Genomic DNA, 17,020 nt, shown 5'->3' on the forward strand with positions numbered 1-17,020 from the left:
GGTAGCTCAGTTGCAAATTATTGTCTAGTGCCGCATTCGGTACTTCTTAAAGTGTAGGGATGAGTGGGTTGATTATATCCCCACATAGAGTGTAGGGTTGGACGGAGATGGTGTGTAGAGGCTAGTTGGGTAGGATTTTGTGACTGCATATCTATTACTGCTACTAATACGCTGATGGGCTAAGGCCCAACTGCATGACTGATTCTGTACTAAGATGGGCTAAGGCCAAACTGAAACCGATACTATTACTGAAAAAGGGCTTAGGCCTAGACTGTGATCATGTACATACTGTCTATTTGTTTATATGGGGATTACACACTGAGTTTATGTAAACTCACCCCTTCGGTATAATCTGTACAAGTATCCCCATACTTGACGGATCGGTGCAGTAGAGGACTCGGTGGTGGCCACATAACCCCTCTGACACTGTTTCGTACTTATTCATGATTTTAAATTTTTATTTGGGTATTTTATTGTAAATATGGCCTCTATGGATTTTTATTTTAGTTTTCGATTTTTATTGGTTATGTTAATAACTGCTAGTATTAGGAAAACTAGGGTTTTTAAAAGAAACAAATATTTTAACAAAATACTCACAAATACGCAAACCATTTTTAAAGCTTCTGCGTTGAATAAACGTTTTAAAGACTTTTGACTTATTAAATAACACAATTTTAAAATTAACTAGTATTAATAAAAAGTTTCTAAATGGAAATTGTTTTTAAGAAAAGTTACGGTTTTCTAACACACTACCATGTGACATCGCCCGATATTGCCATAGCGTCCAGGCCGGGTTTGGGTTGTTACAATATAGGCCCCATTAAACACTTTAGAGATATCTTTTATGCATCTTTAGACTCATATTTTAGTTTAGATTTTCATTTTCAAGTTTCTTTTGTACTTAGGATTTATTTTTAGTTTATTTTTCATTAGCGTTCTTCGGATAATCTAACTTGTGGATTCAAAGAAAACTTTTTGTGGATTTCTGCACATCATTCAAATACAATTTAGGATTCTTATTAAAATTTTACTCCTGATTTTTTTATGTTTATTTTCTTCATCAAGTTTATATTGCTCATGGGATCCATGAAGAACTAATCCTCTTATGGGGGATTAGCGAGTGGATGTGTGATTAGTTAATTTCTATGTAGGATTTCTTAGCGGATCAGTTACTTGGGATAGGAAGAACTTAAAGACTACGCCTGACAACCCTAGGAAGTCAACTAGGTGGGAATTAACCAAAAATTGGTATTGCCTATCCATGAACCTCTTACCCCAATTCGGTCTGGACTATGAGGTTGAGAGATAAGTAGTTTTTGCCAACTATTTAGTTTAGTGGAAGATCAAGAGATCCTGCTAGGATAGCAACTACTTGATTGAGTAGAACCTGAAATAGGAATTAGTTATAACCACTGAAGCGAGCTAATCACTCATGCTTAGATTTGATTGAATCACATATTAGTTCTCCAATTTTATTATTTTAAGCAAGTTTATTTTTTTTCTTATAAAAAAATTGTTTTTCAGTTTATGGTCATCGTACTATAATTTATTTGAATTACAAATTAGATCTATTTGCGTTTAGGTTAATATCAATTTAGTATTCGCCTTCCTTAGGTATGATGCTCAAGTACTCACCTACTTCATTGTAAAACTATATTATAACCTGACCCGTATACTTTAGAACACCGCCTCAATTCTATATATTTTGTAGTAGTATTCACACTATGATTGTTAGTACATCCGAAGGTGGTCTCTTTCCAAAGTGGCAGTTTATCTACAAACCAGAGCTGGCTCGTCCATAATCCGTAGTGATATGGTAAATGAGTTATGGGGAATTCATAAGTGAGGAGTGTAGCGGAGTTGGGTAGAACTTTTCTGTTAATTTGAAACTTCAATGCATTAATAAGCATGTGGATATAAAACTATGAATACCAAGACAGTGAAATGAAGTGTTTTATGTAAAAAAAACCGTTAATATGAGGTGTTTTATGGTTGTGTTTAATCTCAAGATTGTTAATTCATGTGCTTTGTTGGTTTGTTTTTTTTTTTCTGGTTTTCTAGTGACTAAACTCACACTGAGCTTCATAGCTCACTTCCCTTTAATTCCCATCCTTATAGATAACGCACCAGGTTAGGACGCCGATGTGGCATACGGAGGGCTCGGAAACTTTAATGTTATAAAAGTTTTATTAGGCTTTTTTTTATAATTTTGTTATTTGAAACTCTATTATATTTTTTATTTTGTGGTATTTTATTGATATTTAGGTTTTAGTTTTACATTACATGTATGACATTTAAATTGTTTTTTAAGATGATGAAATATGGATTTGAATTAATTATGCATGAAATATATATGTTAGTAAAACTCAGAAAAAATCACTTTTCCACTGCAATGTCATAATTAAATTCTATCTAATAAATAAACTAGAAGTTAACTAAGTTTTCACTACTAATCACCTTTTACAAGAAAAACATTAAATTAATTGTATTTTATCAACCCATGATTCGTTTTCTAAAAATAGACTAAGTCTTTCTAAATATAAACAAATGTTTTAATTTGACTATTTAAAATCTTCGGTCGCACTAGGTCATCTCGGTGGCCAATGTAATCTCTCGGATCTGGGCCTACCGTCTAGGCTGGGTTGGGAAGGTTACTGCAACACCCCTAACACGTATCCGTCGCCAGAATAGGGTTACAAGGCATTACCAGATAACACACCTCATTCACATACATTCATACATTCATACTCAAAATCCATTCAAAGCATTCACAATGTCCCTTGTAAGGCTCTACGAGACCTTAAAACATGCTTAAAAGTTGTTCTGGACTAAACCGATAACATTTACAAACTTTGGTAAACTTAGAAAATTTTCAAACATATAAGGGTCACACGCCCATGTGAACAGGCCGTGTGCCTCACACAGTCACTAGACACGCCCGTGTCACAGGCCATGTGAAAACAAAGCATACATACTAACTTGTACCACACGGTCGAGGACACGCCCGTGTGCCATGACCGTGGGAAAACTAGAGGGGTTACTGACTTGTGCCACACGGTAGGCCACACGCCCATGTGCCAGCCCGTGTGTCACACATGACCAGCAGACACGCCTGTGTATTTAAGTCGTGCCAAACCTGTAAGGTATACTGACTTTAATTTGAAAGGGTACCCCAGGGGACACACGGCCATACAGCATGACCATGTGTCACACACAGCTGAGACACACACCCGTGTCTCTACCCATGTGGACAAAAATAGGCTATTTGTAAAGCCAAATTGCCACCCTTTTCTCATGCACATAAAACAACCAAATAATACCATTTCAATGCATATATAGGCAGCCAAAACATGCCAATTCATACACATATTATGCCATCTAACCTCAACCATTTCAACTACTCAATTCCATATTCAAAACATACCAAAACATTATGCCAAAATCACCAAATTCACATAACTTCTAAATGTATTTTCATCACCTTACCATCAACTAAATCATGCCTCTCAAACATATCAATTCATCATCTATAAGCCATACCATAATGTACCATTCCTCAAACATTTATAACTAACCAAATGAGTAACCATTTAGTCATATCAATAACCATGGCAAACAATGCCAAAACACAAGGCATTATACATCACATGTAACACTTATCCAAAACATAATTTTAAGCCAATTTAAATGGCCAAATACATACCAACATTTCCAACAAAAGCAAGCCCAATCTCATGGCTATATCAAACCATAAACATATCATCAACTTACTAGCCTATACATGCCATATATCAAATTTACAAGCATCTAAAAATACCAACAAGTAGTCGATAGTGTGATGATGATTCCCGATGATCCCCAATGTCCGAGTTAGCTTTGATTCTCTATAAAACATAAACAAATAACACACAGTAAGCTTCATAGCTTAGTAAGTTCGTACTAAATATACTCAACAGTTCATCATATACAAATCATCAATTCATACTAATTAATATCTAAGTCATGGTAACCAACAAACTTTCCTCATACTTGCTCAAGTGTTTATGAACAAATTCATAACTTCTTCTATTTGGATTTCATGCTTTATATTTACATACCTGTACAAATTCATATCGAACTCATACCTATACGTGATATTGTCGAATACTCGATATCTCGCACATTAAGTGCCAAAGCATAGCTGAAACTATTATAATATCGCACACTAAGTGCCTTTCATAGCCGAAGCTATCTCAATCTCACACATTAAGTGCCATATATAGCCGAAGCTATTCCAATTCGCACACTAAGTGCTTTATATAGCCGAAGCTATCTCTATACGCCCACTAAGTGCCAAACATAATCAATTCGTTGTCGTACATAATCATCATATCATATATATAATTTATGCAATATTAAAGCATTAAAAACATAATTGTAACAATGTTTATCATGTACAAACTTACCTCGAACGTAAAAAAGACAAAACTAGTCGATTAGTCGAGTACTTTGTTCTTGCCTCGATCTAAGTCTGGGTTCCTCTTTTCTTGATCTATATTATAACAAATTCAACTCATTTAATCACATAATCTTTCTATTTAGTCCACAACACACATTTGGGCATTTTTACACATTAGCCCCTAAACTTTCACATTTAATCAATTTAGTCCCTATTTCTCAAATACATCAAATTCACAAAATTTCTTTCAAATACATGCTAGCCGAATTTTCCTAGTGCTGATTTCAGCCCATATTTATCATTTATTCAGACATTTAACCACATATTTTCTCATTTTCACAAATAAATCACTATTTGACATTTTTGTCAAAAATCACTTAATAAAACTTGATAATCTATCACCAAATATCCATTTTTCATCATCAACTATCACAAAGCTCATAGATTCAACAATGGCACTTCATAAAATCATCAACAAATTTGAAAATTAAGACAGGGGCTAGCTAGTACTCAAAGCAACGATCACAAAAACATAGAAATCATCAAAAACCAAGCTCAAAACATACCTCAATCAAGATGAACAAGGGCCGAACCTTCAAAGCTCTCAAAACCCTTATTTTCTTTTGTTTTACGGTTGGAAATGGAAAAGATGAACAAATTTTAACTTTGGTTTTGTTTAATTATGATTTATTTAACCAATTACCAAAATGACCTTATTTAGTATCATTTAAAAACACATAATGAATGGCTATTCATGTCAATTTCCACTATCCATGGTCTATTTACAACATAAGGACTTCACATTTAATATGCCATAGCAATTAGATACATTTATCGAATAGAATGTGACTTTTGCATCTTACGCGATTAAGTCCTTTTTCTCAAATTGAGCTATTAAACGATAAAATTAGCTTACGAAATTTTCACACATGTATAATCACATGCTATAAACACCAAAAATAAAATTAAAATAATTTTACAACTTCGAATTTGTGGTTCCGAAACCATTGTTCCGATTGAGCTAAAATCTGGCTTTTATAGTTACAATATTAATGGCATAAATTACTAAAAACATATTTTAATCATATTCAACATAGATTATTTGATTTTGATTTGAGCTGAATTAAGATATTTAATTTGGATATATAAATTTTCCATTTGTAAAAAAAAAAGGAAAAAAAAGTGATTTTACTTCAAACAAAAAGAAGAGATAATTTGTTACCACCTAAATTGATGAACAAGAACTGGATATGATATATACGTGAATACGGTAACAATACATTAATTGTGCTACAGTCGTGTCTTATTTATAATATCTTTTATATTTAGGTATATTGTGTTTGTATAAAATTAGTGAAGACCAAAAACTATGTATCAAATATGTTCAATTCTAATTCCAATTCCAATTTGAGTTTGAACTTTATTTGTAACACAAAAATTGAGCTTGATGTCAAGTATGAGAATCCAACTCAAGTTTTATCAAATAAACAAGCCTAATTAAATTTAGTAAAGTCAATTAGAGCATTTTAATCTTTATCTTGTATCAAGTTTATATTTTAAAAGTCAAAGTAAATGAAGCTATATTGGAGCTTTCAATTCTCGAGGTTTCTATGGAGATTGAGATTGCATTTCTAGGCTCAATTCTACCCCATTAAATAAATTTAATGTTTTTATTTTGATACAAGAGTTAATATTATTTTCAAACGCATATAACTGGTGGTGGTAGGAAGGGGTCAGGCTTTTGCTCTGTGTTCTCTCCGTACTATTTTCAAAATTTTTAATGTTTTTAATGTTTTTAATATTTAATACTTGGTAAAAAATTACTTTGAATAACAAGAAATATATAATTTAATCTTTTATTATCCTAGGCCACAAATAAAAATTTTGGAACATAAATCACATTTGTTTTTAAACAGTTGGACTAGTAATCAATTTATTGGCATCATGCTTTCCAGATTTGGTAGCACTAATTTCCATGACTACACTTAGAATAAAATAATAATAATTAATAAATAAATCTCCATAAATCCTCCCAAGGATGTGTTGCTGATTTACCCTCCCTTTCACACATAGTTTCTTAAGGAAAAAATTAAAACATAATAATCTCCAAAAATTCAAAGAAATTAATATTACTCCATGCAACACAAAATAAGATACTATATATATTAAAGCCATAAGCTGTATGTTTCCACCAACATAACTGATTAGATATAAAGAGATGGAGAAGTTTTCATTCAATTTATTTATATTCGTTGTAATCTTAATCTTTGCAACTCGTTAGTTTCTTCTAATATAACTCTTTTATTTCCTTTAGTATGAATATTATCTTTTTTTTGTTTAATCTAATACAAGAAAAATTTTGGTTGCAGATTTAGAGATGATGGCAGAGGCAAAAGGACCTGTCATTTCGTGTAGATGCAACAAAACTGAAGATTGTGATGGTATTTGCGCCTTGTACTCCAACTATAAGTGCAATAATAACCGTTGTACCTGCCTTTCAGACGCACCTCCATTTTCATTGTTTTAAAATTTACACACTCCTATAATTAAATTAAATGGTGGGATTTTTTGTATAATTTGAAATAAATTATCATGCAATGGATTTAATAAAAAATATTATTGTTATTTTATTTTAATTTTCTTTTTACCCTTCTCTCCCCTCCCACCCTCCCTCGTCCCTTTCTAATAAAGTAGGTTACATTTCAAATATATAAAAAGAATTACAAACTTGTTTTAAATCTAAAAGAAATAATAGTAAGAACAAAAGATAGGAGAAAATTTAAGACACAAAATGAGATGATAATTCTTCTTTTTACCTGTATCTCATAAGCTTGTACGTGGCTTCAATCTATAGTGCTTTAACAATTATAGGCTAAAAATAATATAAATAGGAATATCAAAACCCTCAATAAATTGAATGGGTATTTCATAAGTTGCAAGTTCCACCGCATTCTTTGGGTAAAGGAAAGAGTAATACCTCGGGTAAAGGAAAGAGTAAACATGTTTCAAACTCACCCTAATTTTAAAAATATTGAAACATGGTACAAATTTTGAAACAAAAATTGCGAGTTAGGCTCAACATGGTTAAATCACCATTATATGTAATGTAGTTATACTGCCATTTAAAATGCAAAATAATCGTCATTCTCCTTATTACTCTCGGTGCAGTGCACTGATAACATAAAAGGGAAGATTTTTGGGTGACAACCACCACTAACGGTGGCAGTTTTGGGGACAGCTTTGGGCGGCTCAAAAAGTGTGTTTTAAAAACTAAAATATGACCATTTAAATCAGTAACCAACACCAAAATTCCATATCTAGAACAGGAAATTTTCCTACTGAAAAATTAAAAAGAAAAACGGAAGAATAAGACTTTTACTCGAGAGATATCTAAGAGGCGGCAATGGTGAACCTTGTGACAACTATGGAGGTCTTCTTTCAAGTGATAAAAATACCAGATTTAAGGCTTAAAAATTAAGGGGAAATAGCAACAATGAAGAGAAGGAAAATTGTGCAAAAATCCATTGCCAATGAAGAAAAGGTGGGCAATAAAAAAAGGGTTTTGGGCGGCAGAACAATGAAGGAGAATAGAAGGAAAATTGGAGAAGAAGAGAAAAGAGGAAGGGGAAGGGGAGGCTAGGGTTGAAAAATGACTAAAGGCTGAAAAATTAATAAAAAAGTGATATTTATACCTAGATTAATACGCATGAGCAACACAAAAATAGGGAAGGAGAAAATTTAGCAAAATTAAGCTATTTTTGCAAGTGAAAGGGATAAAACTTGAGACCTTGATCTAATTGCACTATTTCTCATTTTTCTTTCAACCACTGGGCTATTTACTAGCTTTGATATAATTTTACATTCTTTTAAGCAAAAGTTTGGAATATTACAAGTAAGACATCTAAGACTAGCACTCGAAACATTAAATAACTCTGATGGCATGATATTTACAACTTATGTATTCACGAGGCTTATATGAGCCAAATTCCACATCCCAATCATTTAACTTTATTCACATTATACCATTACATGCAAACATTCATATAGTTCCCATTTTTCAGATATAATCATTAATTTAGCTAATATTGCAATTCAGTCCAATTCACTAATTGCCATATATCAATCAATTTAATTCATTCATAACATGAATATTAGTTAACATATTACCGAAAACAGCAATTAATAAGTTTAAACAACATGCAAACGTACCTCCTTAAAAACAATTACAAACGCGATATCGACGATTTCGTTTTTTCACGATTTGTGTCTGGTTGATTTGTTTCTTGATCTAGATGGTAATTTTAATTCAATTAAACATTTAAGGTAATTTAAAATTAAACATATACATTTAAGCCCTTTTATTTTTTTTACAAAATTACCCTAAAATTTCACACCTTATGCAATTTAATTCTTAAATCTGAAACCTTTAATTTAATTACATTTAACCACAAACCATGCTAGCTGAATTTCTTATAGTCCCTATACAGCCCATATTTTTCACACTTTCACAAAAAATTCATATAATTTTACTATTTTAACATCTTAGTCCTTAAACATTAAAATCATTAAAACTCACTTTACAAAAATAATCATATTTCACTATCAAGCTTACAAATTCATCGCCAAACTTCAAAAAAACTAAAAAATCATCAATAACATAACTCAAAATATTTAAAATTTTATGAATTAATCCCCGAATTAGCTAGATTTAACTACAACGATCTCAAAAACATAAAAATCATAAAAAACGAGTTGAAAAATACTTACTTGCACACCAATAAAGCCTGACCGAATCTTTTATGTTCTTCAACAATGGTTTTCGATTCTAGATAAAGAAAATGAAGAACATGATGATAATGGACTTTTGTTTTATTCCTTTACTAATATTTTAACATATATAATATTTTAATTAAAACATTGTAAACACATCATATTTCATATTTTTCCACCCACTAACAGACCATTATAATAATTAAGGGATATTCTCATTTTAAAACCTTCATTTCATACTTTTATAACCATTTAGTACAAATAAACTTATAATGATTAATTTTTATAGCTTTTATGATTTGGTCCTTTTACTTAATTAATTATCTAAGTCTTAAAATTTCCTAACCAAATTTTAATATGACACTATAATAACCATATAAATATTAAGAAAATAATAAAATATTGACACATTAGTCAAAATTGTGATCTCGAAACCATTGTTTCCAACACTATTGAAAACAGATTGTTACAGTTGAAATCCAGGTTAGTTGGTTTAAATTATGTACAACTAAACCTTAGGAAGTGACGCCGCTAGGAAGTAATTTAGGATAAATAAAATCGAGAGATAAGTTTACTGTCCGGACAATATGGCTACAACTGCCGTTGTTTCCCATCTAAAAAGAGCAGGGCATTGGAACTTCATTTGGAGTTCCTAATGCAGAGATATACTAATACGTACACGATGTAAGGTTGTGATCAAGAAAGTAGGGAAGTGAACTGGGTGAGTTGAAACTTAAGTTACTAGTTCAATCATTAAGAAGTTGAGCTCCAAAATTCAAATCCTTTCTCCAGGCTGCTACCGCATAAGGAATTCAATCAGCAGATGATTTTATTCCACTTCGTGACAACTAGTCCAAATCTTGATCTCTTACAACTGATCGTCCACCAGAGACCTTTACTGCAGGGCGAACTCACCAGGCAGCAGTTCCACATTTATCCACGCCTTTTAAATCTCTTCTGATGAACAAAAGGGCATTCGTAATGCTCAAATCCACCATTTAATGGTGAAACGAAACAAATGAATCAGAAGCAAACTTAAGTCAATACGAAGCTTGATGAACCAGTTATTCAGTTTCGAAGCACAACACCCAGCCATGTCGCGTCTTAGTTGTTTGATGCACTGCAGTTTCAAGTAGGAATTTCGGTATCCTATGAGCTTCCTACTCTTATTTCTACAGTCCAATTTTCAGTGGTTGACTGTGTAGAGTATTTGAATGACTTCAAGGGTTACATTCATAAAGAGATAGATGGTTGAAGTATTTGTTAACATCCCAACTTTATATATTATATATAACTTCATGGATGAAGTTCTAACAAAATGCTCATTAACCAGGATTTTGCAAAGCCAAATGATACCCTAAAATCTGTAGACTACTTAAAAAGCCCTTTTTGTTTGGTTTTACAACATGCTTAAAGTTAATGCTGCCCGAAAATAGGGAATTCTTGTTCATATATATATCTATATATATATTTAAAAAAAAAAACAGAAGCTATAACTGTCAAACAACATCATCCACTAAACAATGTAAGTATCGCAGAATTACCAGCTAAGAGCTTAGTGGAAGGAAGAAACGTTACATGACCATTCCCCCATCAATAGTGAACACCTGCAAGACAACAATGCACAGGTTATCAGCTAAGTCAATAAAAGTTAAAAAGGAACACCACAAGACAGTTACAACAACAATAAAGCAGAGAAATTGCCATTGTAAGGCTAAGGCCTTTGTCCTAGTTGTTCTACAAAGGTCACTCAATCCGCCTTATGAAAAAGCTGATGACTTATCAAGCAAGCAAATGCTAAGGCCAAGTCCAAGAAAAGAATGCAAGTATGAAACATTTAGTAAGCGTGGCCAATGGTATAGCTTAGAGATAAGGCAAGACTTAGTCCTTGAACTCAGCAACTTTTCCCAATTTGGTCTTTGAACTTTTTTTGGTCCACATTAGTCCAAGAACTTGAAGCTTTTTTTCAATTTGGTCCCTAAATTTGGATTCCATGAAGGTTTGATAATGTGGCACTCTAAGATTGTGCCACATCAACTGAAAAATAAATACACAATCTTAAAATAATAGAAAAAATATTTAAAAAATTACATTTCTTTTGAAGTGATGACATGGTACGATCTAAGTGCCATGTCATCACATGTTAACAGGATCCAAGTTTAAGAACCAAATTGGGCAAAGATGCCAAGTTCTAGGACTAATGTGGACCAAAAAGTTCAAGAACCAAGTTGGGAAAAGTAAGACCATATAAATGCCAAGATGTAGAAAGGGAAGCAAAAACGGCAAATCTAACCAATGCAACGCTAAGCAATTAGCAAAGAATACAGTCAAATGTTAAAACTATGCAACTAAAGGCAAGCTCCAAGGTTATATTAGCCTAAGCAAAGATGCATGAAACGCCCAAAGGCAAGATCCAATACATCAACAGCAACTAATCTTTAGGCATCTTTTATAGCAAGCCAGTGGATTCATGGTATCTTGCGATTTCTAGCAAAAGTTTGTCTATTACACTGGGCTAAATAGATATATAACAAAGCATAATGACAAATGAGATATATTACCTGTCCTGTTATGTAACTGGAAGCAGGGTTTAGGGCCAAAAATTCCACCAGTCCCGCAACTTCTTCTGGTTGACCATATCTTCCTGTATCAAGAACAAATATTGTTATCACAGCTGCGAATTTTGCCAAGTATTTTTACTAAAATTCAAATTTGAATCAGTAGAAACTAAAATATCACATTATTAATACAAGCTTATAGTAATAAAGTCCATGGAAGAAAGTTGTGTGAAAAATCAATAAAAATGTGACATATTTGGTACATTGCAAAATTAATAGCAAAAAGAACTCTTGAGGCATTTCAGAAGAAAGCTAGAAAATATTCGGTAACCTTGTCAGGGCTAAAAAAGCTAACCATTTGAGAAGAACTAAAGGAAATTCACAAAGAAATTATGAACTTGGATTTTATATAGTCATCTCTCACCTAAGGGGATTGTTTCCAAGATTTTCTTCTCAATGTCCTCCACAAGCTTGGCAGTCATATCAGATGCAATGAATCCTGGGGCAACAGCATTGACCTGGAAGAATATTTTTATATAACAATATCAGAGCAAACATAGTCAACATGTAAGGACAGCACCCTGACTGTTTCTTTTCCTCATGTTTCATAATACAGTAATAACTGAATGGTCTAGACATTAACTTTTTTTCATCTTTCTTTAACTTATCCCACAATGCATATTCTAATTTTTTTTCCTCTTAAGCAAAAGGAGAAATATTGGACAAGAGAATAGTTGGGGTATCAACGTACTTCCAAAATGCAAAAGCAAGGATCTTATTGCTGGAAGAAAATTTTAGAAAACTTACGTTAATGTTTCTGCTGGCATATTCCTTTGCAACAGTCTTTGTAAAGCCAATGACGCCTGCTTTAGCAGCACTGTAGTTGGCTTGCCCAACGTTGCCAACCAAGCCAACAACTGATGCAATATTAATTATTTTTCCCTGAAATTATAACATATGTTTAGACATGGTTCATTGTCTAAAACACAACCTTGATGCATGTTTAGAAAATCTTCTTTTGCTTTATTTCTGATACTACAAAAGAAAGGGTATCAACAAGAAAGATGCAACTTTGAAGCTATGGCATGTAAAAATACTGAGGCTCAGGTTTAAAGGCCGTAGTTCAATCAGTTTATTTGCAGGTAGAAAGTTCTACTCCAAACAAATTGAGTAAGCAAGTATACCACTCGTGAGTCCATAACCTTCGAATCAGAAATATCCTATTACCTTCTTCTTTTTCATCATGATTTTTGCTGCTGCCTGCAAAAGATCAAAGTAAATCTAAAAAATTTACAAGCATCCACTAGAATAATCAGTCAGAAGTCTAGCATTCAAACCTGTGTACAAAGAAACAATCCTGTAAGGTTCAGATCAATAACCTCCTGCCACAGTGATTTCTTCATCCTCATCAACAAAGTATCCCGCGTAATTCCTGAAGCCATTCACACCATATTAGGGGACTAGATTGAAATCAAAAATTGAATAACTAATGAGAAAATAAAGGGTTTCCAATAAACCTGCATTGTTTATTAATATATCAACAGTGCCCCACGTATCAACAGCCTGCAGATACAAAGTAACAAAAAACAATCTACCAGTAAATTATAAACTGTGAAATGATAGGGAACATTACTCACAGTTTTTATCATTGCATCCACATCAGCTTCTTTTGAAACATCTCCACCAAAAGTAAGAGCCTGACTACCATATGACTCAATCTACAAAACAGTCACATGATATCTTAACATTAGTCATTTCATCCATGCAATATAGTTTAACCACTGCCTAAAGACCATTTCAGAAAACCGAAAAAAATGCACTATAATAAAAAGTTTTAAAGCAAGATTTAAGTAGAAGCCAAGATAACAAAAGTCAAGTATAAAATGTCAATTGTTATATCAGGGAAAAAAAATTCATATTTGTGATTTTTTGTTTTTTCATTTAGATGCATACCAGTAGATAGAAGAGCTAGTACACAAGGAGTCCTAGAATTAGATTTTTGCTTTAGGCAGCCTACAAACTCTCATCTACTACTGAGATGAAAGAATCTGTTCTAGCAAACCTCAGAAGGTTGCAAATTTGAATTCTTATTTATCACACAAGAGAAAATTATACAACAAAGTTTGTGAAAAAAGAAGGAAAATCCCACTCAAATGTTCGTATAAATTTCTTCTAAGGGCATACTGATCACCTCTTTTGAAACATCCTCAGCCTCCTTTGATGATCTAGCATAATTTACTAGGACCTGTAACACATAAAGGCATCAAAAACAGTCATTTCAATAAAAAAATGGTAAACATAAAATATTGCTTTTGCTGTTAAAAGACTTGTTCTTAAAGTACTTGAAGGACACTTGAGATGCAATTATTATCAGCAAAGAAGAATAGAGGCTTAAGCATGTAGTGCATAATGAACCATAAGTACCACCCCATTACTTAATGGTTAAAGTTTAAAAATATTTGACCATAAACTTAATCTAGATTATGGTTCTCATGAGCACAGCACTATTAACTATTCATGAGATTGATAAACCAATTCCATATTCAAGAGATAGACCTAGATGCAAAACCGATGCAAATTAAAGTTTATTGTTAATATTATTATCAAGCCAACATCATATAACGAAGTTATTCTACAATTTGTAGATTTACTCAAGACTTCAGTCTATGTAAATTATATTCTATGGCATTATCTCAAAATTTTGGCCAATGACTAATGACATAAGACAATTCTTTTTTTCCTTGGAAAAGATAGGTACTAACAGGGAAGACCCACTAACCTTGCAACCTGCTTTTCCTAAGGCCAGTGCAACAGCTTTACCAATTCCTCTAGAAGCTCCAGTAATTATGGCTACAGGAGCTTCCAATTTTTGAGCTGATTCAGGGCTAGCTTGCTCAACAGTGGCGACCTGCGCTCTTACACCTGGAACATGAAAAATAAAGTCAAAAGCCAATTTCGTAGTAGTTTATAACATTGGTGGGTAACCAATTGCACGTTGTCTGGAAAAATCAAACTTGAATAGTATATAAGAAATTATTATTTCATTATAATTTTAATTTTGAAATAATTAAAATTTGAAATTTATAATTGTTTCTGATTAGTTATCTTGCAAAGACACAACTCTTATATAGTAAAAGTTGTAAGTTTTACATATAAAATGGTCTTGTAAAACAACTTGACTCTTATATAAATCTATCTTATTGAAAGATACATCTGTATATTATCTATACAAAGGATTTTTCTGTATAATCATTTACACTAATTTTTCCTGGAGTGTTCAGCTTTTTGTATCTTGAAAGCATATTAAAGCCTTATGAAAAATGTTCTATGTGCCTCATAATTATCTTACTTTGTTGACATTATTTTCTCTTTCTAGATACATTCTCTAGTTTTTCTAACAGCCTTAAGCCTTTAATAAGATATAAGAAAAAATCGATCTGGGTAGCATTCGAATAATGATATGATTACTTCTCACCAAACAAGAAGATTAAAATCGTTTTGATTGAAATATTTATAAACATTTTTATAAGAATTGTGATTAAGAAAAGAAGTTTCCTATTGATATGCTAAATTCTCTTTGAAAATTGTTATGCAATTTACCTTTAAAATGTTTGAATAATGTTGTAATCTATGGTTTTGACGAAAATTACCTTATTTTCTTTTGCTGCTTTTAATAACAATTGAAACGTTAATCACTAATTTGATAAAAATACTTTGTGAAGCAATTTCTACAACACAAAAGCCATAACCCACAATGATATTTAATGAAAGTAAGTGCATGCATGCTTACGATTTATGTTAAGACTATTATTTTAATCCATGATAAACACACTATTTTTTTTTTTTTGTTAGAAAAGGCTGAATCAATATGAGGCTGAATACCAAGAATCATGAAATAAAAAACGCTCAGTTTAGAATATTAAGTTTAAGATCTATATCATGAGAAATTGGCATGCTAAATATATGTTTATGTGAAAAGGCTACAAAATAAACAATAAACATTCCACTCATGCGTATTGTTAGTAACTCATAATTGGTAGACAACTATTCTAAAAAAAGCTTATATAATGCAATTATTTTTATTATAATTTTAATTCAGAAATAATTAAATTTTAGGAAGTTGTCTCTGCTTAGGGTCCTTTTCTATCTAGTAACCATATTTCACATTCTTCAAAACCAATCTTACTTTTATAATATTATTTTAATTTTCTTGTTTCCTTCTCTAACTTTACTGACAAATTTAACAAAATATTTCTTATTTGCTAAATTTGTGAAACAGCAAATTCAACTAGCTTCAACGATAAATTTTACTATAAGTATCCCTGGCTCTAAAATGTGGAGCTTTTCTGTTAAATAAGTAGAAACACGCCCACATATATGAAAACGAATGCTTAAAAGCAAAAGAAAACAAATACCCCTCGATCTGCAACGGAGTCCAATACATGGACGAGTCCTAATCGATCCTGTTCCACCAGAAACCGGAGAGCATTGCCGAATCTGAACAAATCTGCAGCTGTTGCAATCTCCAAACTTCACGGCGGAGTTCAGGGAAACGACATTGGATCCGGCAACAGCAACCATTGGAATCGAAGCTCGGTGAAATCCGCGAAGAGCGAGAAGAGAATAAGATCGAGAAGCAAAAAGAGTAGCCACAAATGAAGACTATGATCCTTTTATATTAAGCCAAATGACGAACGGAGATTGCTGATGGGCGTGCGGTTTTGGTTTGGGAACTTGGCGATTCCTACCAAGTGAGTTCGAACAGATGAGGATTAGTTTTCATGATTTGTTAAGTAATGGGTCTTGCTTGATAATTACAATGCAAACCAACCCGTTTTAACGGGTAATGTCTGTTGGGTGGCAATGCAGTAAATAACGGTGTTCCGCTTCCTATAATATAAGCAAATCTGAGAGTTAATTAGATGAAAATTAGGTTAATCAGCTCAACCGTATGCAAAGCAGCGAAAGCCCACCAGTGGCCTGAAAAGGGACAGCTTCGGCTTTTTTATGGGTAAACTATAAAAGTGTTATGTATAATTTAAATTATTTTTTTATTATTAAACTTTAACTTCTTACAAAATAATCATTAATGTTATTAATTTGTAATATTTTGATAATTATATTATTATCTAACATTTGTAGTTTTACAAAAATATCATGTGGCAAGAATTGAGTCGTTAAATGATGACATGACTCTTAGGTCGAATTTTTTTTAAATAACTTTTTTTTCACTTCTCATTTGTCATTTTTTTCT

The 17,020-nt window shown here is 32.3% G+C and overlaps 1 protein-coding gene and 2 long non-coding RNA genes across 3 annotated transcripts; 1 reads left to right on the forward strand and 2 right to left on the reverse strand.

Annotated features, from left to right (window-relative positions):
• Positions 1-3,563: 3,563 nt before the first annotated feature.
• LOC128285659 (uncharacterized) lies at positions 3,564-9,294 on the reverse strand. The gene is made up of 3 exons (XR_008276178.1): positions 9,206-9,294; positions 4,446-4,531; positions 3,564-3,884 (listed from the first exon to the last, which is right to left on the reverse strand). It is a non-coding gene; the product is annotated as an uncharacterized LOC128285659 (long non-coding RNA).
• Positions 6,624-7,074, forward strand: LOC128285660 (uncharacterized). Its single transcript, XR_008276179.1, has 2 exons — positions 6,624-6,714; positions 6,808-7,074. It is a non-coding gene; the product is annotated as an uncharacterized LOC128285660 (long non-coding RNA).
• A 1,173-nt stretch (positions 9,295-10,467) lies between the features above and the next one.
• LOC108476884 (3-oxoacyl-[acyl-carrier-protein] reductase 4-like) lies at positions 10,468-16,770 on the reverse strand. Its single transcript, XM_017779248.2, has 11 exons — positions 16,182-16,770; positions 14,546-14,688; positions 13,958-14,011; positions 13,404-13,484; positions 13,284-13,329; positions 13,104-13,198; positions 12,994-13,026; positions 12,574-12,708; positions 12,191-12,284; positions 11,770-11,852; positions 10,468-10,815 (listed from the first exon to the last, which is right to left on the reverse strand). Exons 1-11 carry the CDS (start codon positions 16,345-16,347, stop codon positions 10,783-10,785), a joined length of 963 nt encoding a protein of 320 aa, XP_017634737.1. The 5' UTR covers positions 16,348-16,770; the 3' UTR covers positions 10,468-10,782.
• Positions 16,771-17,020: the final 250 nt, after the last annotated feature.

This window comes from Gossypium arboreum, chromosome 12 (genome assembly GCF_025698485.1).
Source record: "Gossypium arboreum isolate Shixiya-1 chromosome 12, ASM2569848v2, whole genome shotgun sequence".
NCBI lineage: Eukaryota > Viridiplantae > Streptophyta > Magnoliopsida > Malvales > Malvaceae > Gossypium > Gossypium arboreum.